Source organism: Halichoeres trimaculatus, unplaced genomic scaffold (genome assembly GCF_033239565.1).
Source record: "Halichoeres trimaculatus isolate MK-OKI-2021-1 unplaced genomic scaffold, fHalTri1.1 fHalTri1_scaffold_12, whole genome shotgun sequence".
In the NCBI taxonomy this organism is placed as follows: domain Eukaryota; kingdom Metazoa; phylum Chordata; class Actinopteri; order Labriformes; family Labridae; genus Halichoeres; species Halichoeres trimaculatus.
The window spans coordinates 29,554,314-29,580,900 of NW_027437190.1; the positions used below are offsets into that span (position 1 = coordinate 29,554,314).

Consider the following 26,587-nt stretch of genomic DNA (forward strand, 5'->3'; position numbering starts at 1 on the left):
TTCAGATGATTTAAGACACATGACCAAAATCCAGTACACAAAACTTTAATAGACCAACAAAACATATGAAAAGTGATCTGCTCCAGGTTTAATACATCTGTACAACATTAAAAAATGTCTGTTCATTAAAGATGTTGGCACGTTGAGAGTAGGCACATGAGTTCTGCCAGTACACACAAATGTTTCAAACATGCAAAGGACATTTTTGTGTTCATGGAGGGTTTTATTTCAGGCACGAGTGTCCTTTGAGTTTCAGATTCTGTTTTATTCAAGTTTGATTTGTTTATAATGAGACAAACATTAAACCGTGACCTTTAAAGTTCTTTCTCTCATAACTAGAGGAGCGAGATGTTTTCAAACAGTGTTTGGTTTGAATTCTTCTGTTTGTATGGAAGCCCTGAGTGGACATGAATCAGTTGTTTTCTCTAAAGATCTTGTCATATGATCGGTCAGTAACATCGACCCGCCATTCTTCTGATTTCTAAATTGTTTAAAAACTATTGTATTGTTATTTGTCTGTACAACATGACAAAAAAAACATCAGAAACGTATTTATCAGTGGAAAATCAGCACCGTTATCAGGGTGTACAAAGTAAATAAGTAGAATCTGGAGAAAACTAGAGATTAACTTGTTATTATGGGGGAAATGATTGTTAAGAGTGTAATCATAACACCCTTTTTTGCTCAATATTCCACCAGGAAGAGGTAAACAACGTTTGATTTCATTATTTAGCTAACAGGGTGGTATTTGAAGTTTAAAGCATGTTTCAATGCCAGTCACCTGTCTAAAGGTGTCAAACACAGCAGAGACACAAATACAGGGGCTGTGCTGGGTTTCCATAAGCTCTTTTTTGCATAAAGTCAAAGCAGAGATGACTAAGACTAGCTGACCCACAGTACCAATGACGTCTGGAAGGGTTTTTTCTGCCTGCACTGGAAAAACTGAAATCTTATCAAGTGTTTTGTCTTATTTTCTGCACAAGAAAAATTTGCTCAACAATTTGCTTGAAAATAGAACAATGTCTTAGTAAAGGTAACTCTTCTCTTGTTCCATTGGCAGATTTCTTTTACTTGTTTCAAGCAATTCAGACCTCATTTTGTCTTTAAATAACTTAAAACAAGACATTTTTCTAGACTGATCCGGTGACTGTGACTCATATTAAGTCTAAGAAGACATTTTCTACTGAAAATAGGACAAAAACACTTGATAAGATTTCACTTTTTTTGCAGCTTGGTTTTGCTCCCTAATTGCATCTGACCGTGTGAACATGCTCATATTTCTCAAAAAGAGGAAACAGCAGGCGTAGCATTCAACTTTGCAACTCTGAAATAAACTTCTGCTCAGTTTTCTTGTTGTAAATAAAAATTTTGTAGTTTGACTCAGTGTTGTGGAGATTTTCTTTTTACTTTTTGTTCCAACTGGGATGCACGATATATTGGTATCAATATTGGTACTGGTTGATGCCGGTCATTTTTTTTGGCAGATGTGTTAAAGTGGGCCTTTATATTTACTCATTAGCTGCCGGCAATTTTCAGAGCACCTTGAACAATCTTTCAAGACCCAAGTAATGTTTTTTTCTATGACTATGTAAACAACAAAACTACCTAAGAAGAGTAGACAAGGAAAACAAGTTTGAAAACAAAGGGAGTTATTGAAAAATTTGGTTTGCATGATTTTCAGTATGTTCACGATTTGATTATCTGAGATTGTTTTTTTTTGTTTGTTTTTTTTTACCAATATTGATATCAGTTAATATTGCTTATTGGCCATAACAGCAATATTAATGTCAGCCAAAATTTTCATATTGGTACATCCCTGGTTCTAACAAGAGAGTGCTTATTGCATGTTCACTCTGGGCTTCCGTAGGTCTGTACTCATTAAGAGTGTTATACATGCTATACAAAGTATCCTACACAGGTGCCTTTCAAAAAAAAAAAAAAAAAAAGGGTACGGTTTTGTTAACTGAAAAGTTATTTATGTAGAAAACATTCATAGAAAACGTTTTTTTAAATGTGGAGCAAAAACATAAACAAAAACAAAAAACACAGAAACTCAGATATGTCAAAGAATATTCAGGCCTACCAACAAATGTGAGAATATCATCAGGGGTTAAAACTTTTAGAACATGAAAATACTGCTGTGTATTAGCTTTCTTACAATGTAAAATTTGTATTATCTTTTTAATACTGGAGCACAGTTGATTAGAGTCAAAGCTGAATGTGTCACATGGGGGAGTCTGAAGCCAGGACGCTGTACAGGAAGAGCTGGGGAATTAAAACTCCTGTCAGAGTCTGCTGAGTGGATTGAAAACACTCTGGTATATTTATTTTGTCCTTTTTTTAACGGTAACTAATTTTGTAATAATCAGGCCTTTCTGAAAGTGACTGTAATGGACATTGAAGCCAAAACAACATGAAGTGGGAAGGTTTTGTTCCTGGACTCCTCTCAAATCGACCTTACACTGACAAAGAAAACTGATGATTTATCTTCAAAAAACTACACAGTGTTTAATAAAATGTACAATAAATCAGTGACTTTAGAAACAGCTACATACCCATCAGAAATATACATGATGCAAAATCTGCAGACTGCTCCTTTAAATGTCTCTATGTGTGAATATGTATTTGAATCTGCTTTATTTCAGCATTAACCCTTTACGAGTGAATGTAATATACTTTTAGAGTCTTAAATTTCCCTTTTGTAAATATAAATCTGCTTATTTCTCTAAATCTGTCTCCGGTAGTTCAGAGATTTCATCTTTACATGAACAAAAATAAAAAGATGAAAGGTGAGATAAAAAAAAGCTTACACTAAAGCTACAGATTGTGTTGTTTTATGAGGTAAAATAAATCCATGTGACATCTCATGCACATATAAATACAGGAGGAACCTGAAACAGAGAAGTTGGAGTGGTTATGAGGCGCTGCGAAGAGGAAGTTAGAAAACGAAACACTGATTAAACAACAGCATCGTCTTTTCTTTCCCGCTCAAAGCAGAACTTAGAAATTAGCTCTTCTTTTACAGCTTGGACGTTAGTGTAACACTGAATCTCTTCTTTACACACAGTGGTTTCTTTTTTAAAACACTCACACTCCTCCGACCACAATCTGAGGTAAGACACTGGAAACCCTCCGGACCGCATGTGTGTGTTAGTCGGTTGTGTTTCCTCTCCAAGGAGGAGGAAACGAGAGTGAGTGTTCTTTGAGCAGCTTTGGAGGGAAATTTCAGAGTGTTTCATGTGCTGAGAGGAGTCGGTGAGTCCGAGTGTTTGTTCTGGTCGCTCTCCAGGTCCTGAAGGTCCTCCAACATTTCCTCGATCAGAGGAGGCATGGAGCCCGGGATCTCCATCTTCAGAGTTACTACCCTCTCAGCTCCTGTGGAAAGAAACAGGTTTTTCATAACACACACATTGACATGAGTACTTTTATCATTGGAGAGATAACTCATATTTCTGATTTTTGGCTTTGGAAAGTTACATTGGAGTTATTAAATTACAGTGTCAGCTTATGTAGGCTTTATTTATATAGCACATTTAAAGGTCCCATATTATGCAAAAATCACTTTAAGTCTTTTAGTGAAATTTGTGGGTCTTTGGCTTTCCTCCCAGCCCACAAAATGTGACATTTAATGACAAAACCTGTACTTAGTAGTGCCTGTGAATGTAAAATCCTGACCTAAAACGAGCTGTTTGGATTTTGGGGATTTGCTGATGTCAGCGATTCCCTTTTTTGATCAATCAGGAGCAAGTCTGGCCTTATTGGTCCACCAGAGCGGATACCCCCGAACCCCCTCCCAGCTGCTGGAGAGATTTCTCTCCAGCAGCGGGGCGGAGAGTGCCAAAGTTGTAGATCCATCACTGCTCTGTTTTTGGCTGTAAACAGCCACATAGTTCCATGCACAAGCTTCCCATCTCGGAAGAAGACAAGACTAAGTGGCTAGAGTTCATTTATGAGGGAAATGTGCCAGCTACACTCAGTAAAACTGCGCATGTATGTGCTAGTCACTTCACGGCCGACTGCTTTTCCAACTTTGGACAGTCCAACAGAGGGCGAGCAAATAGACTGGTCCTGAATCCAGGCGCATTACCAACTATCCGCTAACAAACCTCAGACCCTGGAAATGTGAGTATTTTAAATGCTGTGTGCTGTGGAGCAGATGTAAGAGCTTTTCCTCAGTGTCCCCCCTGTCTCTGTGTTAGCTTCAGGATGCTAACTTTAGCTGTGGTTAGCCTGTTGTTTTAGCCTGTAATGTTACGGTAAACAAGCTTCGCTGTTTTCTAAACATTGTGCACTCGGAGCTCGTGGCGCCGCTCTCAGTGACGCAGAAGAGCAGGGCGGTATCAGCGGTGGCTCAGTTACATATGAAGGCCACGCCCACTAAATCAGAGCGTTTTGAACAGAGGGGCTATGAGAGCCTGGAAACAATGCTGCTGTGCTTGATTTATTGGCTTTTTGGACCAAAACATGTTTCTACCATTTCATGAAGACATCAGTGATCCATATTTAACTGCAGAAAAGGAGCAGAATATGGGACCTTTTACACAGCCAGTGGCCCACCAAAGTGCTTTAACAGTAAAAAGTCAGAAACAATAAAGCAATAAAACTTTAAAACAATAAAACTTAAAGCATAAAACATATAAAGCATTAAAAACAACATAGATAGACACAAAAGACTCAATCAAAGTGGCTAACCTGTGCCAAAAGCTAAAGTGAACAAGTGAATCTTTAAAAGAGTTGTACAAGAGGAGAGGCTATTTGCAGTCCACACAGTTAAAGGTAGAGCATTTCACAGAGTAGGAGCCACTACTGCAAAAGCTCGATCTCCTCTGGATTTTAAAAAAAGAATGTGGAACATCTAAAACCATCTGATCAGCTGAAATAAGGGCTCTGGAGGGCTGGTGTAGCTTAACAAGGTCTGATAAGTATTCAGGGGCCAGACCATTCAGGGATTTAAAAACAAATAAAATGATCTTAAATCGATCCTGTACTTCACTGGAAGCCAGTGCAGAGAAGAAAGTAAAGGCTGCAGGCAGTTAAGCTCGGACAGGTTGATGCCAACATACAAGGACTTTAAGTAGTCAAGGCGAGATGTAACAAAAGCATAAATAATCTTCTCAAGATCTTTCTTGTTTCAGTATGTTTTTACTTTGGCCAGAAGCCACAGCTGAGAAAAGATGGCCTTAACAACTGGGCTGACCTGTCAAATTTAAAAGCACCATCAATGATTACACCAAGGTTCCTGGCATGGGACCCTATGAAAGGTGCTACAGATCCCAGGGAACTAGAAAAGGCCTGGACCATGTCAGAACCTAGTTTTGTCTTCATTCAATTTCAAGAAGTTAAATCCATCCATGCTTTTACATCATGCATACAGCTGAGTACTGCCTGAGGAAAATCTTTTTAAGAGGCCTTTAGAGGTAGATACACCTGAACATCATCAGCAAAACAATGGAAAGGAACACTATGCTACCTAAAGGTCGATCCCAAGGGTAGCATATAGAGAGAGAGAACAGAAAAGGGCCGAGAACTGACCCTAGGGAACCCCACTTGTCAAAGAGGCCACTGTGGAGGAAAACTTTCCCATGTGTACGGAGAATGATCTCTCAGAGAGGTAAGACTGAAACCATCCCAAAGCAGTGCCTTTGATGCCACTGTCCAGTCAAGAAGGATTAAATTAGCACAGTAACCAGAGTCCAGATTCAACAGTAGATCATTAAAAATTGTTAAAAGAGCAGTTTCAGAGCTGTGAAGAGGCTTAAAACCAGTCTGAAACAGTTTACATGCATTCAAACATCTGAGACCGAGCTCTTCAGGGAGAACAATGCACTTAAAGGTTGTTACTGTCTCACCTTTGGCGCTGATGCTGCGCAGGTCGGTGATCTTCATGAGGGCTTTGGGGAACATGAGCGGCATGCTGGGTCGACGTTTGCGAGAGTAAATCTTCAGCGCCTCCAGCAGTGGCTCCTGCAGCACCTCCACCTTTGACGGCTCCTCCAGGTCCTGACGGTCTAATCAGACAAACATTAAACTTTATTTCTCTAAAAAGTTTTTTTTCAGCATGAGCTGTCTTATGGTTTTCATGTGTACCTCCAGAGACAAGACAAATGGCGCTGAGCAGTCCGCTTTCTGTGTCGTCCATCTGCAGAGGCAGCAGCTGGCCGGCGAACGTGAAAACCTGATCAGTCAGCGGTCCGAATCCAGCATTGTGGATTTGAGTACGAGTCAGGGTTAGCCCATCTGAGAAGGTCATGGTGTCCTGGTCTGGAGTGTAGCGAGTGCAAATCCTCAAGATCTGCACCCAAGAAAAACAAACCACAGTGAGTGAGATTTGATGAAAAAAACAAAAGTTTTAATGAAATGAGACGGGCGCAGCTGCTTGAAAAGTCTGCAAAACTTCAAATTGTCCTGGTTGGAGAAACTCCTTCATTAAATCAGGCTGGCTGTTGTAGAAGATATGCAGTCCATTAGAGCATCAGTCAGATATCAGACTCAACAAATTAGATTGTTTCAATAAATGGGATTTTAACACCAGTTTTAAAGTAACTCTGCCTCTATCAAAACTTAATCTTTGTGATTTGACTTTGTGTTACATTACCAGAAGTTTTAAAGCCTCCCAAACACTCCAGCCTGTGTGATCCAGAGAGCCTGTGTTATTTTTTTCATTTCACATCCTGTTACATAACTCAGGTTTGCACTGCTGCCAGAGAGGGAGTGGAAAAAGTGAAGACCCACTCAGTCGGACCTGACAAACAATTCCTCGAATGCCTCTTCAGGGAAATTATGTGAAATGTAAACACAACAGAGCTGTTGCTACGTGGCACTCCCCTGGAGCTTTCAGAGAGCGTCAGAGGAAATAATCCCGCCCTGACGGTGACGACAGGAGAGAGGATTAAAGAGGATTAAGCAGAAATGCACCGCTGCAGGGCTGCTGGGTAACAGTTTTTCTTTGAATACCAGCAGTCAGAGTGAATGCAGAGGTTAGATAGATAGATGGTAAAAGTTGGATTATAAGGAATTTATGTTGTTCAGTTTTTGAACATTTTGTGTGGGTGCAGAAAATAAAAAAAAAAATGCACAGCTGGAACTTTTTAAAAACCAAAAGTTTCCGCAAGTATGAGAGTAAAGGAAGGGAAGGAAAAAAAAAAGAAAGAAAGAAATTAACTGTGGCTAATAAATTAATAAATAAATCAATTTATTTGTTTTTTATTTAAATTATATTATATTATATTATATTATATTATATTATATTATATTATATTATATTATATTATATTAAATTTACTATATTTTATCATTTTATATTTCCTGTTTTGCATTACTTTCTCTTTAGATTTAGATTTTGTTTTTCTTGGTTATTCTTCTTGTCCTGTATGTACATGAAATGTAAAAAAAGAAAAAAAAAGATAATTAAAAGAAAAAAAGAAAAGTTTCCACAAATATGAGTGTAAAGGAAGTGACAAAAAAAGAAAAAAATTAATTAATTAACTGCGACCATGGCTTATTGATGCATTAGCCTCTTAAAAAAAAATATTAATTTATTATATTATATTATATTATATTATATTATATTATATTATATTATATTATATTATATTATATTATATTATATTATATTATATTATATATTTTTTATTAGATTATATCATATGATATCATTTTATATTTTCTGTTTTGCATTACTCTTTCTGGCTTTGCTTTTGTTTTTTTGGGGGGTTTTGTTCCTGTCCTGTATGTACATAAAGTGTAAAAAAAAAAAAGAAAAGAAAAAGATAATTTGAAAAAAAAAAAATTAAGAAAGGTTTCCACACATAGTGGCTGAATGTTAAAATGTACCAGAATGTCGAGGCAGGCAGTTTTGAGCAGGGTGATCTGATCCGCCATGGTCAGGCCGGTGAATCCAGGCACTCGCTTTGCAAACTCCACCACCTTGATGATGCACTTGGTGGCCAGCTCGCTGAATTTGTCCCACAGCCCAAGATCCAGCTGGATCCGGTGGTCCGAGCTCGAGTTCTGGATGAGGAATAAACAACAAAAACACTTATCAGATGTTTGTTTTTGTCACCAAAGAGATGTTTTCGACTTTGTCAACTCATGATGTGTATCAGTGAGTTCATTAATCCTGTACTTCCTGATGCCTGTCATGCATCACTTACTTCTGCTGACTCGTCAAACCACAAACACGTGTTGTGAAAACATTTGTGTATTTATAGGAAGGGCACTCCCTGCTTCACCCACCAGGATGGATTACTATTATGTAACACAGGCTGCTTATTGGTTTCTGTCATTAAGGGATCTTATTTTTGAGGTGCAGGATCCACAGTATGCAAGTATGAAAACAGATCCCAATCCTGTCATAAAAATATCCTGACATGTTGACTGTTAAAAAATACCGCGTTCAAATGACACTCTTACAGTTTAAAAATACGTCAGTAATCACCACTAGCACAAGGTCTTTTCCTCAAAATCTGATTCACACCTTTTTTCCTCACACACTGGCTCATTCTTTGTCTTTTCAGGGCAGCTGAAGTGAAATTATCTGTGAAAGCAGATCATATTTTTCTACTATTATCAACAACATTATGTCTAAATGCTTCACTTCATTGTACAAAGCAAACTAAGTGATCTTTTTTTATTCCTCTTCAAGGATGATTCTCTCCTAAGAGGTATTTTATTATATCATATTATTTAAACTCTGAGGTGACTCACCGTGGTGTATTTTCCCAGCTGACACAAAGAGGGAAATGTCTCTCTGTGCGCTCTGCAGATCTTCTCCACAATCAGCCCAAGCTCCGCTGTCAGTTCATACGTCTCCATGATCGTCATCTTCACCGCTTCCTTCTTCGCCTTCCGCCCGTTCCTGTCGTTTCTTACAGCTGAGGGAAGAAAGATGTTTAGATACATGACTTAATGAGGTTCAGACAAATCAAGAGACCACATGTGTTTTCTTCTGTCATTGTCCTCGATATGGTTAGTCAAAAACAGACACTGCTGAGAGAGTGAGAGTACACAGTAACCTGTTAAAATCTTGGGCAAAGTGATCTCAAGAAAAACTTTTATTTACATTTTTTCATGTAAGAAAATGTTGTATCTGTATCACCTGCTCAGCTCACAATTAAGACTATGACAACATCAGGAGGTCATCAGAGTCACATTGAGGTCTTCGTGTTTATTGTGTCAGCATCCAAACAAACGTCATGTGACGGGAGGGACAGAGCAATCATTCCATTAGAGAAAAACTACCAGTAAACAAGAACTGGAGGAAACAAAAGACTCTTGATTTTTCTTTACTAAGTGTTGTGCACAACAAGGTTTTGTTGTTTAAGCTCATTCAGCAGGTTTCTCACAGCATTCAGTAAGGATGTTTTTGACTCCTGATCCAATCAGATTTTTTCATGATATGTTTTGCTGATATCAATACAATACTGATACCTTTCTCTGATAAAACCTCCATTGGGTGATTTTGTTGTAAATGATGAATCATATTTGTTGTATTAAAGCGAGCCCTGTTGGTACCTCCTCCACAAGACTCACTTGACAAATGTTGCAAAACGCTGTTTTGAACGCTTGTTCAAACATATAAAATTGAGACTATTTCAAGACCCCTCAAAAAGCCCTCACAAGGCCTTTAAAGAAGAAATGGAACTAAAGGTAATGACAGTGAACTGAAAGGCTTGAAACTGTGTGTTTACTCGTTTAACATCCATCCACCAGGTTTAAATGAGGTGAATGAGAGTGTTAGTGTTAGACTACCAAGTAGAGAAAGTGATTCATCCACTGCTCAAATTTGTCCGAAAATAACCCTATAGTGTGAAAAAGAACTGTGTCAAACTGGAAACTCTGGCAGACTTCTTCTTCAGGGGCTTATCTGAAGTATGACATTCAGCCTGAGAGTGAGCGTGAACAAAGGTAAAGGTATGAAAACAGGACTCAGAGCAGCTCAGGTAAATAGAGCTACGAGACTTTTTCTCTGCAGTTTTCAGTGAAACTTTGGAGCAAAGAGGGCTGAGAGTGAGCCGGAGGATTATCGGTTACACGCTGGAGCACGTGAATCCAGCTAAAGCAGCCTAACCAGGTTAACCTTTCATAATCACTTCGGTAACGGTGTCAACACGTTTCTCTGCGTCCTACTGACATGGCTGAGGCGGTTACACACATGTCAGTCGGGTTCAGGATTATGTAACACCTCACTGTCTGCTATCCTTACTACAACTCTCCTCCCCCTCCTCCACCTCTTACTCCTCCTCTCTCTGGGTGCCCTACATCCAGTCGTCATTGTGTAAACACTCCTAGTGAGATCATGTTACACAGCGGCTGAAGCGGCCAGTGAGCGGTTACATAGCATCCATCTGTCTGATACATGTGAGGTATTTACGTAATGTGTGAGTTTCTGAGAGCGGAGGAGCAACAATGGGACATGTGGATGGGTGGATCCTCCACTGCAGCCCTATCACTATCCTACATAACGCTCCACATAACACACACTCTCTTATTTAGGTCACTTTACTTCTGACTAACATGCTTTGACTTTCTTTCTGTCTTACATTTGTGGGGATCGAGTGCTGCTGGTGTTCACAGAGAAATCGACGCTGGTTTCATCTCAACGTGCAGATAGTTTCAGGATTACTCAAAACATTAATCTATGACTCAAAAGTAGCATGTCTCTTCAAGAAAGTGGGCAACGCTGATTAATAAAACACTTTCAATTTATCTTCTCTTTACACTCTCTACATTCAAGTGAAATAGCTGTAAGAAGTGAAGCTTGGAAGTTTCATAAGCGTGTTAAAAGTTGATACAGAGTCTGTTCCTTCTGACTGCGTCTGACTGTAGGATGTGCAATCCACCCCATCAGGGATACACAGCTTTTGCACCTGCTACAACTGAGGAAGAAAGTCCAAAAGATCCTGAGACATGTGTTGCTTGCATATGTATAAAGGAACCATTATGCATTAATTTAGGGCAAAATATGCTCCACTGAATGCAAATACGAGTTGCTGCAAAAACACTTAATCTACCAACACTGCTGCATTCATATGACTTTTTAAATGAAGCTCTGACTCTGACGTCTGAATCCTGAGATTAAGGTCTGAATTCTGGGGGTGAAAAATCCCAATTCTTACTATAATCTCATAATTCTTACAGAAATTATGAGAATTATGAGATGAGAAATTATGTATCCTCTGTTTTTTCATTATTATTTTTTTTCTATAAATATTCTTTATCTTTATTTTATTCTATTTTTTTGTAAATCTGTAAACTCAGTATCTTAACTTTTTCTATATTCTATTTTACAGAATGTACAGCTAGAAACTTGTATTTTTTCTTGTCAATTGTTGCACCAACACCAAGTAAAATTCCTTGTATGTGCAAATGTACTTGGCAATAAAACTCAATTCTGACTCTGATTCTGAAACTTGACTTATTTTCCCTCTGAATCCTCTATTTTTTCAGAAATCTGAGATCAAATTCAGATTTCTTATTTAATTTTCTGACCTAACCTAACCCAAATGAACATTATTTGTGACCCTAATCCTTGTCAGTCCTTAACATACTGTACTGTTACGTTAAAAAAAAAGGAGAAAACAGAAAAACTTTCTCTATAACATCTCATCACACAGCATCAAGTCCAAAACCTGCAAGCTCCTCCGGTGGCATCAGTCTTCTAGCTTCTTTAAAGGATCCATAACCTTGAAATTGTCACCAGTGATCAGTCACCATTAAACCTGACTCACAATAACTGTGGTTAAATAAAAATACACATCATAAGCCAAGTATACATGGACCCAAATATTCCACTTGCATTCGGTTTATTTACTCAAACGGAAAGAATTTAACCTTTGTAAACACCTTATTCCAATCTGAACGAACATTTAATCGGGTTCTCAGGGGTGGAATATTCCTTTCCCCAAACCGATTGAGGTATCATGTATCCACTAAAACGGAAAGTTGTCAGGGTGCGTTCTTTCAGCGCATGCTCTGATATGACGTAACACACAACTTAGAGACGTTCCTCAATTTTAAAAATGGCGGCGAGCAGTCAGCACTGGACTGCTGGTGATGTTTACGTTTGTTTGTGCATGCCCCATTGACTATTCTGTTTGATTATAGCGGTGCATGTAGACCAGAGATTGGAATATTCCTTTCCATGTTTACTATTGTTTTCGAAAAAGTCATTCAGAAAGATTCCCTTGGGAAAGATGAAAAACTCCACATGTAACCGTGGCGGTTGTGAAAAGTTACATGTTGTAAACCAGTCTTAACCAGTAAATTCTCTTAAAGAGGAAACTTAAATCAGATACATTTCAGATATTCAAAGTGGTGTGTTTGGATCAACACTGTATCATTATCTTTGGTCTAAAAAATATCTAATTAATAAAAGGATTTGTAATCAATTAATCTATTTAATCACATTTTTAACTCATAAGAATATGAATTTGAATTCTAGGACATTACAAAACTGTAGTGCATGACTAATATAAATACATGAAGAAGAAGAGATTTGTAAATCCCCATTTTTTTCAACAGGACAATAATAAAAAGTGCTGCCACTGATGTTGAAAAACCATTTACTGCATCTAAAGAAGTGAATTATGTTTTTCAGCAGGGGGAGGCGGGGTCTGGAGGAGCTTGTCAATCAAAATCATGCTGAAAATCAACTACTGTGGGTGAGAGCCGTGCGCTCTTTGGATGAGAGATCAGCATGGATATGAGGAGAAGAAGTGAGATGACAGAGACATAGCGCAACACTGCAAGTCAGAAAAGTTCAGGCAGCTAACGCTTGTAGTAGTTTTGATGTTCACATTGTCATTCAAAACAATATTAACTGTGGTTTAATAAATCTAATTAACACATTAAAGTCGCAGCCCTGGTCTAAATATAGCCTTTTGTGCTAATCTTTTATGATTCACTTATGTAACCTGTTTTGCAAAACACAAATAATAACCATGAGTTAATAATCCACCGTTGTGACCTTTATCCTATTTCTCTCTCCAGCCAATGATATCAACAACCTGTGGCCTTTCCACCTGTCCTTGAAGGTGTCATAACTTCCTCTCAGTGTGTTTACAACTACATGAAGGTTAGACAACATAGTGAATGTCTCATTTAGAGATCGAACTGTGTCTGTCTACTTTTATCAAAGAGGGAGTAACAGAAGAGGATCAGAAACTCACACTCCTTGGACATTCCCACAGCAAAACACTTCTGGAGGCGACAGTACTGGCAGCGGTTTCTGGTGATCTTGTTAATGATGCAGTTTCTGTCCCGGTGGCAGGTGTACACCATGTTTTTCTGCACGCTGCGGCGGAAGAAGCCCTGCGGAGAGGAGGTATTAATAAACTGAGGTACCGGAGTATAAAAATAACCTGAGCTGACTCTGTTTGGAGTCTGTTTGATACAGAAATCAGGTTACAAACTGATCACTATGACAGAGAAAAAAAAGAAAACAATTTGTTACAGTCAAGATAAAATATTAACCTCATGCATTAAAACACATTCAGAAACAGGAAATTCAGGACAGGTGGTGTAAAGCTGAGGAAGATGACCGAGCGAGTGGATGGACTGTTACTAAAAATGAAACTCTGCGACATTACTTTGTTTTTTCTGCAGAAAAAAGTATCTAATCTGATCCAACGGTTAAACAATGCCACGTGGTTTTTGTTTATATCTCTGCAGATATAATATTGACAAAGATCTTCCTGTTTCACACACAGCAGGACAAAGTTCAAGCCCTGTGGTGCTTTCTCTGAGCAACGATTCCTTGAAAAGCCATCAAACAAAATAAACAAACTGATTCTTGTGTTTATATTTTCAGCTTTGCAGTCACTGAAAAGGTTCAACCCTGAAATTAAACATCTCCTTTATCCTCAGCCTGACACACAAACACAGAACGGCTCCTTGAATAAAAACAAAAACCTCTCAGCCCGTCCTCACTCCTCTACTGGAGCGTGACAGAAATCTATTTTTTCCTTTGTAAAGTGGACCACAGGCCTGAAACGTTACCTTGCAGCCCTCACAGGCGCTGACGCCATAGTGGTAGCCCGAGGACTTGTCTTGACACACAAAACACGGCTTGTAAGTGCGAGGAGGGGGCGGCGGGGAGGAGGGGCTGGCAAACAGGTCGTCTGAGCTGGAGCTGGAGCTCTGGCTGCCCACCGCTGAAAAACACACAAGATAACAAGAGAAGCAAACAAAATCAAAGACATGACACGGAGAATGTGACAATGGGTGACTTATTTGGGTTTTAATCTGACTGAGCTCCTGAAGAGTGAAACTTGGAAGAGACAATGAGGGATAGCAGGTAGCAATATACCGCAGGTTGTTGGATCTATGCCACCTCTATTGAGAGTCACAGCCATAGCCTGATTAAAATCCAGTTTTGCTGCAAAAAAAAATGTCTGAATAAAACACAAAATGTCTGTGTGGTAACAGGCATCTGGTGAGTCCCACCTCCATGTAGCCACCTATCTTATCTTCCTTTATCAGACCCTCTGAGGCTGCAGCAGATAAGCCTCCAGTCCCTCACCCCTTTCGGTATTTCTGTATTTGTCCCTGATAAAGTACAAAGCTACATGTCTCCACTTGATTTTAGAATTACAAAACTCAAACTCGTGGATTAAGAACAAACTGTCTCATTACTGACTCCAACTTCTGATCTCCTTGGAGCATCACAGAATGGCAGAGATTTTTCATCGTACTCCAGAATAGTTTGGATAGGGACCTCAGACAGGAGTGTGTCCAGAGGTGAAGCCGGGTGTGAAACTGGCCCTACTTGAAATCAGACTGTCTACTTTAAAATCCTAAGCAATAACGTGCCTTGTCAGAGGCAGGACTTCTGTAAAAACCAACTATCAGAGATGTGTTATCTGGCTAGCAGTAGCTTTTCTGTAAGTGAATGTAGAACATTTTATGTTGTTGGTTCTTTTAATTGTGACTTTTGACCAAGCAAAGCCTTAAAGTGATACTCCGGGATGGAACAAGTTGGGTCCTATCACAAGATTTAGGGCAGAAATTACCCCTACAGCAGTGTTTTTGTGCAGCAGAAGCCCAGGGCGCTCGCACCAAACACCCCCTCCCTGCTCCTCTGCCGGTTTCCTCTGCATTCAGACGGGGCCAATTTTTACTTGACCAAAAACACAAATACACGGACTTCCACTGAAAAAATCTGATATCAGTCTGCTTTCACTCTTTATTTAGAGAATTTTCAGCGCATTACTTTCACATAGAAACACAGCTAAATACGGCTCTAGTTCTCATCGTGTCGTAAAACGGCGCTACCTCTGCTGCAGAGCCACAGCTGGCTACGAGGCGCTCGCTGCTTAGTGTTTCAGTCCGCGCGTGCGGCGTGCAAGATATAAACAAACGCAGGTAGTCTGCCAGGACAAATATGCAATAACGACGTAAAGATGAGTGGTTATGAGAGCGAGGACGACCTGCCGTTCACTTTGTAAGCAAAAAGAAGCGTGAATGCAGACCGATATCAGATTTTTTCGGTGGGAGTCCATTTATTTGTGTTTTTGGTCAAGTAAAATATGGCCCCGTCTGAGTGAAGAGGAAACCGGCAGAGGAGCAGGGAGGGGGTGTTTGGTGCGTGCGCTCTGGGCTTCTGCTGCTAGCACAGAGGGTTATGCTAGGAATATGCTACATTTAGTGTTTTCTACTATTGCTGTGCATATTTTGTAATCGCACTCTTACAAAAGGTGGTTGTATTATCACCCCATATAAAGGCTAAACTAAGTGGAAATCTCTGGCACTGAGAAAGTAAGATGATGTGGAGATGCTAGAAACTGCAGTTCCTCAAGTGTCCACTAGAGGCTGGCTTCAGAAGCACTGAAAACCACATGTAGATCCATTCAAAGCAAAACTAAACAGCCTGGTAAAAAAAAAGGTTTTAGTTTAACAGCTCATTACTCTGATGTGATCACTGAATTCACCTCTTTCTATATTTACACAGCACTGGTCCCCATTGTAGCCCAGCTTTAAGCTCCATTTTCCACTTCAATGTGTAATTTAACTACATTAATAACAACAGTGACCCCTCCCACTCTGAAACCACTTCCCAGAGAGTCGCTGCAGTCCATTAGGGCCCGCTCAGCCTCCCTGCCGGCTCTCTGTTCACCTCCACCGCTGACAGAAAACGAAGAAAGACATTCAGAGAAAAGGGACAAAACGAGAAAAATTGCACATCTACATCCCCTTGAACCCGTGGCCTCTGGTTGAACCTGGAATTAGCGGGTCACACGAGGACACCACCCCCCATCAGCCGAGGAGCCCAAGCTCTCTCTCAACTCAAAACAATGCAGGAGCATGCCACAAGCCCAGCTGACTGATGAGAGGGAGGGAGGAGAGGCAGAAAGTGTGTGTGGTGGGGCGGTGTAACTGATTTGGAGTGGAGAAGCCCCCCTCCCTGGGTTAGGTGGTGTTATTTGATGTATAGACGATGCTTTGTGTGACGCTACATGCTGCTTAATGATCATAGTTATCCTGATAACCGCAGAGGGGGGAAACCTCTGTGAGAAATCCTGAGAAAGATCAAGCAACATTCACAGGTTCTTTAAAACCGTTCATTATTTATTCGTCATAACACTCTCCATTTAGAGGAGAAAAAAATGTGATTTTTAAATCCTGTTTTTATACTTACTCCAGAAGTTTTTGCATTCAAATTGAAATATCTGCAGCAATACAATCTTGGACATTTTGCTTGTGAAGAAAAGTATTCAATATGTTAACATTCAAAGTCACTGACTGAAGTTGTAATTCAGGGTTATATCTTCATTTCTGTCATGCCAGCTAAGAAGTGTATTGGTGTTTTTTCAATTGCCTATTGTTTATAGCTGAAAATTAACATAACGAAAACATAATATGTCATAGGATATATGAAATGCTTGAAATGCTTGGAACGCTAATTAAAAAAAAATACTTTTCAAAAGTCATTTTATAAATTGCAAATAAAATGTTTTGTTGATTCAACCCCTTAAATATTTCGAAACTTGAGGTAAAAGTTATTTCACTCATCTTTTTTATTCTTATTTTATAAATCCAATAAATAATGTGCTTTAAATCTATTTTATTCATCAGGGAACTGTATTTACTAAGCGAATCCACATTGGCCTGTCACTTTAGAGTTTGAAATATAATCTTACACTCCATCCTTTCATCTTCAGAGCAGGACTTTGAAGTGTTTATACTTTTACTGCACTTTCACTTCAGCATCTTTGAGTACTTCCTCCAGCTCTGGCTGCAGTCTCTGACCTCCTGAGCTGGTGACCGTCCGGTGAACCCACAGTGACCCCAAACTGACCGGCCCTGCCTGCCTTGTCCAGACCACCACAACACCTTCATGAACATCCCTGTGCTTAAAGGGAGAGCGCTGTGTTTCTGATGATCTCTGAGAGCTTTTAAGCTGTTTTTCCATGGTGTTTGTTTAGGAGTTTGGCTTTAACTTAGAAAACATATTTTTACACCATCATAAGGTGGTTTTTACTGTACTGTGGGTGTGTGTTAATACACCAGACACCATTAATAGGTAGTTTGTTTGGTGTAGACAAAAATATTAATGGGTATTTCCATCTGCCAAATAGACCAGTAAAATGTTCAAAACTATTACAATGTTTAAACAAGATGAAATTCAAACTTCTTAAACTGAAATTTAAAGAAAAATAAGCCTGTTTCACTCAAAAATCTCCACAACCCCAATACTTAGTAAGCTTAGTTTTGTAAACACTTATCCTCCTTATTGGCCACTTAGTATGGTTAATATCTCCAAAAGTGAACACTGGTAATTGATTTTGTTTGGTTATTTAATCGACTGGCTCTATAATTTATTGTCTTCATAGCTGTGGTCATTTACGCATCTCCCATTTATTAGACATTCACAAGACACTTTGCAAAACTGTTTGCTGAAAGTGCAACCATGTGTAAACATGACATCTGACTTTGGATGTAAAAATGCAATAATTAGGATTTAAAGGTCACATTTATTTGAATCAAAGTTCTTACTAGTATTTAAACTCCAATTTTTTTGTACAGTAAAGTACTCTTTTGTAAAGAGTGCTTTTTAATCCTTAATCTGGGTTTTAGTGTTTTATTTATACAAAATAATTCACAAACACACTACTCTGACTACTTCCATGTACACAATTTAATTTGCACTTAAATTAGAAAATCTTTTGTATGAAATTAGGCTTACATGATATTTAACATAATGTATCATGATCCATCCTATCTTCCTCTAAAAGGGTCTAGTGCACCCTGATGTTTTGCAGTATTACCTACTGGACCATAAATGTAAATACGCCTCCCTCTTAAACTTAGCATATGCAGCATTTAAACGTGTTGTTCCTTTTGTTGAAGTTTCATGCATGAAATCACAGGATGGGATTTGTTTTTGCAGAGATAACAGCTGTAAGGGGCCGTGCACGTCTTGGTAAGGAGCAACATCAAAAACATACACTTAACTTGTCAAAATTGTATTTTGTTTGGATAATAAATTGATTTTAAGTCAACAGATTTTGACCAAAACAAGAGATTCCACCTACACTGCGAGCACCGGTGCTGCTGCCACTCTGGCTCCATCAGCTCGGGGAAGAAGTCAGCCAAATCATCATGGTCCTCCTTCTGCAGCATGCATGCAGGGCTGGATGTGGTGTAGAAGTCCATGATTTCTCCAGGAGCGAAAGCTTGAAATTCCAGATAGTCAAACATGGTGCAGTTTCAGTCTGGAGATGAAGTCCGCATGGGAAAACCCTCACAACAGGGCGGGATAGAGGGTCTACGGGTTACTTTCAGCAGGAAAACATGCCTGTGGTACCTTAAAGGAGGCGTGTACGATGGAAATAGCCCTATATTTTCCCGAAACGCTCGGAAATTGTTTGCATGTTGACACGCTGCAGACTGTAGTCCGCCAACAGAGAGAGAGAGCGGTTTAACACATCCAGATCTGGAGGCTGTTTTGCATAACAAAGTTTGTCCCAAGAATTCTTCCTCTTATCTCTTCTTTATTGACGAATGTCTCAACTCAACCTGCTTCATACTAGTTATGTCAGAGCGAGCGATGGTGTTACCTAATGTATGCGACTGAACTCTCCGTGAACCTCCTCTGCTACTGACCTCCCTATGACCCAGCCGCCGTCTGACATCACCAGCAGCGGTGGAAGCTAAAGCTGAAGTCCTTCACTCAAGCAAAGTTAAATATCAGATCATAAAAGTAGAATTTCTTTCCCGAATCGAAATTTTGCATATGAACAGTATCTAAATTCAACCCTAAAAACATTAAGTACGATGTTTTCGTTGTCAAAACCTGATGCATACATTACCCACAATGCAACTGAGCTGACCGTTGACGGTTGGAGATCCCTTTGTGTTGTGCTAATGGCGGCTAACGTAGCCTAGCATGTTGCTGAGACGGAGAATGTGAGTTTTTCCCGATTTTCTTCTTTTTTGAACACTTTAGGTATATTTTACTTTCATAACAATAACGTTTCATAGTTTACCCAAGATGGCAACAGGTAAAAGGGACAAAAAAACAAAACGGAACAAGATATAATCCGTAATTGTACTCGTGTAAATAAAGGTAGCCTCGTAGCAAAATTGCCTTGGTCAAATAGATTTCAATAAAACTAATAAGCTAACAATGATAATAAAAAAAGATAATTTGAATATGACATAATAAAAAGAAAAACTTAAAAATTATTATTTTTATTTTTTTCCAGAAAACTGAGAAATGACTTAGGCCAAGAGGCTAACGTAATCTCATAAGATAAATAAATAAATGATATTTTATTAAATAATTATTTTACTAAATAAATATTTAAAATTAAGATACATTCCAGTGACGCTAGTGTAAATTTACTAACACTTGCAGGATGTTGGGAAAGAAACAAACAAATTTACATTGACAGTAAAAGAAAGAAAAATAAGAAGAAATACAGTTGTACTGAAAATCTTGTTTAGAGGCTTGAAGATTTAAGTACCATTCCTTTACAACTTCAGTAAATGGCATACATTTATGACTATACCTCCAAGTGAACCCTTCAATGAAAATATTAGCTTGTCTTTTTGGAGACTTCCTTTATCCACTTTATAAAGCCAGTGCAATAAAATATTTTATAGGAATCAACTAAAAAAATACAGGTCCAAATGTGACACAATGTGTTGCATCGCAAAACATGTGGAAAGACCACTATCATATGAGAAGGAGAACATTCCTGATAATTTACTGTTTGTGAGATAGAGGAAGTGAAAAAACTAGTAAGTAGTGGTGAATGCAATTGGAGGATGAATTGATACAAATGTTGTCAGGAGTAGAACAGCTCTAACAAATGGTTAATCAATTCCAAAACCTCTTCACCTAGAAATACTTACCTTTTCAGACCTATTTCTTAATCATTTTCAGCCCTTTTTCTCAGACTCATAACATTAACCATAACCATTGAGAAATCAGTAATCTGAATTTTTCATCCCCAATAATTGTGTGATGAAAATCACACAGTTTGTGTGTGTTTGCTGTCTGTCAAATTTATCTAAGTTTTTCTTAACAATGTAGGTATATCTGTGGCTTTTATCATCAATAATGCCATCATTGTATTTTTATTTTTATTTTTTTTGGTATTTGTTCATGAATAATTTCAGTTTAAAAGGAACTGCATCACTTCATCTGAATTTCAAATGTAGTCACTGTATGCTGTGGCCAGGATAGCAGAATGCTCAAATGTTTTTCATAAGGATTTTTATTAGAATTAGAAGTGGAATTTACCCCAACCCTGGGTTAACACGGTCTGCAGACCTTTGTATCCGAATGCTTTAACTCTGGATTTATGGTGAACCATAAAGGGACACTTGTCTGTTTAAGTAAAGGGCATCAAAGCAAAGCAGATGACACTGATGTTCCAGTATTGGCATTTCATGATTGAAACCATGTGGCCTTTCACAGAATCAATACTTTTTACCCCCTGTTTCTCTTTATTCACGTCCACTTCAATTCTTAATGCTTGACTTTAAGTGAGAATTATTTGCAGTTTGGAGGATCCATAATTAAATCTGCTTGAAGATAAAGTAGGTCAGCTGTGAGACTGGTGGATGTGAAGGGGGAGGGAAATCTCTTCCCCTTTCAAAATAATGATTCTAATTTACAGCATTTTTCAAGTGGAAATGACAGGAAATTACTTTTGTGTTAAAAAAAAAAAAAAACAAGCTGAAGAAAAAAATAAATACACAGCCACTTTTAGACGGCATCTGTAAACGATGAAATGAACATGGTGATACAGGCAGCCAGTTCATAAGAGGAAGGCTATTTTGTTTTAAAATATAAATACACTTGATCTCCTTCAATGCCACTGCTAACCCCATTGTGGCATAGAGGCAGCACAGATCCAATGTTAAAGGAGGCTAATTACTCCCAGTATCTCCCACACTCCAGGGAGGCGAGGTCATCCAAAGGACAGGCATGTGAAACATTCCTGCAGCCTGCTGCTCCTGCTGGACCTCCCTCCCAGCACAGTCTTCTCCTGTCCTCCTTTCTCCTCCTATATTCATCTTCGTCTTCCTCCTCTTTCCACCGCTCTCATTTTTTACTCACCCATCATCCAAACTTTCTGTCAGGCTTTTGTTTTCATCCTGTAAATGGAAATATATTCAGCTGCTGATCAGTAACATTTGACAGCAGTGGGGTTAGGATGTACTGACTTGTACTCATAAAACAAGAGGTGGAGTTAGCATCAATATTAATGGATCAGTGGCCTTGATGTATTGCTATCATACAGTTGATGGAGGTTAGTATGAACTTTTGCATACTGGGTCTTGCTTACTTTCAGCTCCTCCAATTTGCATTGGACAACTTGTCCAGTATGACCAAGGTTTGCAAAAAAAAGTTAACTGCCCATTGTAAAAAGAAAGCTGTACTTTACAACAGAAGAAAGAAAAAACCCTAGAGAGAAAAACAATCTTGACCAGGTTTTGCTACTTTCCGGAGGACTGTCCTTCGATAACGAGCCAGATTGCCTCTTGAAGAAAAACAAAACAAACAACACTATTTCTTTGCTTTCCTATTGCCATCCTGAACAAGTAGCTAATGATGGCCGGGCAGTAAAAAATCAAGTAGGCCACAGAATGAAAATCCAGAGCTGGTGATGAGGGGGTCTTCCTGAGGTTAAGGCTTTGTTTCCACAAGAATGGATCTAATAAAAACAGAAAAGTCTTTTCAGTTGCACTTCAGGAAAGAGAATTAAAAATAGTGTTCACAGGACACAGAGATGACTGAACATGCTGTAGTATGCATGCCAGGGTAGTTCACCATTTCCCACTGAAAATATTTCTGTGAACAGGGAATAAGAAAAACAGTTTTAATACCTAGCATATCTCTATACTGAACAGCTTGAGACAAACAAAATAAAAATAAGATGTATATTTTCGCCAAACAATGTTTTTAACCTTGAGATTTTGTTTTAGCCCAGAGCAAAAAAAAAAAAATCACAAAAATATTGTCACTCTGTTTCCTACTTCACTGTTGTTCTCTAAATAAAGGTACAAAGCCCCCCAAAATATCTTAAAAATACAACAACAACAACAGTAATTTTTTTTATAACTGTAGGCCTGAATGCAGCTTATGCTGTTGTTTGCTTGAGTATGAAACCTTCCACTAGTTGGGACTGTAGTGCCTCTTAAAGGCTATTGCCACAATGCCATAATGTTCTACTACCTGGATCTAAACAAGCACTGTTTAAATCTCTTGTTGTGGTGTAGTTTGTCTTTTTTTTTTATCCAGGAAATTGGTATAGAGTTGTGTGCAGACTGGCAGGTTTGCCAGGCAACTAACTGGGGCAACCTGTATCAGGCATGTGGATGTTAACACACAGACTCTGCGTTCATGTGTTCAGTGTTCAATTGAAGTGACTGATATTAGCAGCTTTAAACCATCCCACTGCTGTCATTTGACATGTCTGTATTGTTAACAAGTTAGTTATCTGTTAAATAGTGGTTTTCAATGGTTTCAAATGTTTATTATTTCTCATATGAACACACATTTACAGAATACACAGCAAACGTTGCTTACATGATAAGGCTAAATGAAAATCTATTACAGATGTACACAGCAACACAAACACAAATACATTTTCTAACTTGAGTGTTACAAAATCTCCTGACTTTATTTCCTAAGGATGCTTTGTACAAATCTGCCGTTCCCCCCAAATGGTAGGTGGGAGGCTAATGACCAACTACCTTTTAGATCCTCGGTCTTCCTTTTGCTTCTTTACAACCAGTTGTAAACCTTTACCCTAAGCCTGGCACCATTGAGAGGTTATTTATTACTGCAATATATCTCTTTATGTTCACTGTCACACAAGCAGCAATGGCATGACAAGTACTGAGGAGGTTTTAAAAAGCTCTGTTCGAGTCAAACTGCTTTTCAACATTGAATTTCATTTTTAGAAACAACTGTTTGACCATTCATGCTGATTAACAGCGCCCATGATTCTTTGTAAGGCTGATAAAGCTTTTTCTCAATCATGGTTTTACTTTTTGGCCTGTTATGGAACTTTAACCCTGAGATGATGGGATTGAGCAGAATTTCACATTCCCGACTACCTTGGCTTAAAAGAAGCCACTCTGCAAAGACATTTTTTATGAGCTTTTGTTGCATTGGACCTCACTTCAACTTATGCCAAACACATACATGCACAATATCTCTGCTCTCCCATCTCCTCTTCTTTACTGAGCCTGTATCTCTAAATAAATCAATAAATCAGTCATTATTTATAGTCCCAAGATAGGAAAAATATTATCTGAAAACGCTCACTTTACTACAAAAAGCCAAGACCTAAACTGTACTCTTACTTTTCTATTATTTATGGAGACATACGATGGAAATAAGATGATAGCAATGCCTTTGCCTGAGGTAGAAACCTCAAGCAGAACCAGACTCATTTTGAACAGCCATCTGCTGAGACTGTGCTGAGATGCAGCAACAATTACAACCACAAACAAACAGAAGATAAAATCACCACCCACTCATTCAAAAGATCTGCAAGGTCATCTGTTTTAGCATATGTCTCATTTACATGCAAAGGATGCTGCAAAGTGAGGCTTTGTTCAGGGATCAGCTGAGGAACATGATTTGACTAACAGCAGGCTGACGTCATTTTGCTGGGCATTGATCCTCCACCTTCTGATTTTCTTCCTTTTGTTTACGGGCTTGAATCCTCAACTTCAAGTTGGTCACTCCTGGAATTTTCCGAAGCACAGAACCTAGCTGAGAAATAAAAGTTTAAAAGTTTTATTAATAAATTTCCTATCAAAACAAAAACATAAGCATTTTGAGAATCTACTGTTTTAAAGCAGAATTTAATTCAAGTCGTAAATTTAAGACCATAGATTTGTAAATTCTTTAGTCTTTGTAAATCATGATTTTATGCTATATGTATGTTACTCAACCTGGGGCTGTTTAAGTTAAAGCTATGGTCTACGATTTGAAGCTAGGTAATTATTATTAACACTGTTTTGAGGCCGTTATGGTCCCATGGTCCCACCTCATTCTTCCCCACTACCCCTCTCACGTCAGCTAGCTGCTCAGCTTCCGAAGCGTCATGGAGCCAAAGAAGACCGAAACCAGGAAGCTGTTACTGTTACCCTCCACAGAGAAGGGAAGAAAACGAAAAAGTTCCAATGAAAAGGCTGAAGCAAGGAAGAATTATGAGCCAAACAGGTGCCAACAGAGACTGAATATTGGAGAAATGTACGACTGGTGGAAAAAGCTGCAGAGGGATTTGGGACTGAAGACTGACGCTGAGACAGCTGAGTTTCTGTTGAACAGGTAATGACTTTGTTTACCACAGTGGGAGACATCAGCTGAATAACTCTGGTTAGTCTGTGTCTATACTGGCTAATGACTGCACGCTGTTGGTCGGAACGGGTCGGCTCTGTCAATAGATTTTAGCATTGTAAACTGAGCTGGTGAAGACAAGCCGTGAAAGGTAAAGCCTCGCCCACAGGGCTCTGCTCTGATCAGCTGGCAGTGGCAACGCCAGACCTGCTTCGCCCGCCGATTCATGGTTTTGATTGCGCTGGTCTAAGTGAAAAAGCTACCACTGTGTGTTACAAGGAGGATGACTGTCTTGTTTGTTACATTTTCTGCCGGCTGGTTTCTTGCTCTGTCGGAGGGAGCGTGCTGTTAGGAGGCGAATACAAGGGGCCATACAAGCTGGGGGGCGGGATCCTGGAACACGGAGGGGAGGGGTGAGTGAGGCTGCGTTTCTCAAAATGTGTCTCATCGGCCAAACTGGGTTTCAGATCGTAGATCATAGCTTTGTATTTTAAGGGTTTTAAAAGTAACTGCTATTTTCATCAAAAACTGAGTCCATTGTGCTAATGATTAGGCTAATAGCTTCTGTTTCAGCTGTTTTTCTCAGCTGTCGATTGTTGCTTCACAAGATAATCCTTAGCTAACACAGAAAGCTAATGATTACGACTTCTGTCTTGTTATGTTACTCATTACTCTTTTAATTATGACTTTCTTCCTGTAAATTTACACATTCATTGTCATGGATTTAAGGCTTTGTTTCCAAAATCCTTGTTTTTATCCTTAAACCCTTGATGCATGAAATTTAAAAGCATGTGTCTTTGGCGCCAGAGGGTAGATGTGGTGATAATCCTCCTCCATGTGGGCTGTAACAGCAGTGGAGCAAAAATGAACAGACTTTTACTCATCTTGGCTGGAAAACAGCTGAATTACCTGTTGAAGCAACTGGTTGTGTAGAGTTGGATTTGAAAGGTCAGCATCAGAGCGAATCTTAAACTGAAAGGTCTTCATCTGTTTGGGGACTGAACAGAGTGACAGGCAGGTGACAACAAACCAAGCTGAACATAATTTTGACTTTAAAGAAAAACAATCTGGTATTTTCTTCCTTTACCGTCTTGGCAACAGAAAGGATACTCCTCTTCACAGCTCCGGGCCTCTGGTTGATGATTAAAATCACTGGTGACGCAGAGCTGTTGATTACCGTCTCTGTTGTCTGACCACTTCCTTGTGTCTCGGTACAAGCCGATCCACACCCATTTGGCGTGTGGTCCTTTAACTGACACCAGCTCTGAGTTTTCCTGGGCATTCTCAATTAAAGCTAGGTCTGTGAAGTACGTTCTGCAGTAAGTCTGGGAATCCACCCACGACATTGCCAGCCAGATCATGCGATATTTTTTCTTGCCAGAAGAATTTGTAGCTAGAACACAGAAATGTTAAATTGTAAGGAGATATTGTTTCTAAACTAGGAATTTAGCTATAGGTATGTAGAGGTGGTTAGAAATGATTAAAGTGGACATATCATGCTTGTTTCTCCTTTTCACTATGCCAGACTAGGATGCCTGTAAAGCATTTCTGACCTCAGTACAAGTCATTTAGTTCCTTCATTGCCCCACAATAGCGTTCTCAATATCCTCATTGTAGGCCATGCTGAAGATCTCGTTGAAACGCTTCGTTTCCAGAATGACCTCCAGTAACCTCGTAACGTCACAGCCCTTTGTGCTCGGATTGGTCAGTTCTATCAGAGGGGCGGAGGGGGTAGAGCCAGGGGGCGGTTTTTGCAGCATGGCAGTATTTACAAAA

At 39.1% G+C, this 26,587-nt stretch overlaps 1 protein-coding gene across 1 annotated transcript; it reads right to left on the bottom strand.

Moving 5' to 3' along the window:
* Positions 1-86: 86 nt before the first annotated feature.
* LOC141801089 (retinoic acid receptor beta-like) lies at positions 87-19,107 on the bottom strand. The gene is made up of 8 exons (XM_074683991.1): positions 18,534-19,107; positions 13,999-14,153; positions 13,170-13,311; positions 8,707-8,873; positions 7,834-8,010; positions 6,088-6,292; positions 5,850-6,008; positions 87-3,375 (listed from the first exon to the last, which is right to left on the bottom strand). Exons 1-8 carry the CDS (start codon positions 18,697-18,699, stop codon positions 3,236-3,238), a joined length of 1,311 nt encoding a protein of 436 aa, XP_074540092.1. The 5' UTR covers positions 18,700-19,107; the 3' UTR covers positions 87-3,235.
* Positions 19,108-26,587: the final 7,480 nt, after the last annotated feature.

Excerpts from the sequence above, each read along its gene's own strand:
- LOC141801089 (XM_074683991.1), bottom strand. The coding sequence starts at position 18,699 with ATGTTTGACTATCTGGAATTTCAAGCTTTCGCTCCTGGAGAAATCATG. Across the intron at positions 14,154-18,533 it reads GCAGCACCGGTGCTCGCAGT|CGGTGGGCAGCCAGAGCTCC; the intron begins GTAGGTGGAATC and ends TGTGTTTTTCAG. Across the intron at positions 3,376-5,849 it reads GCGCAGCATCAGCGCCAAAG|GAGCTGAGAGGGTAGTAACT; the intron begins GTGAGACAGTAA and ends TTCTTTCCACAG.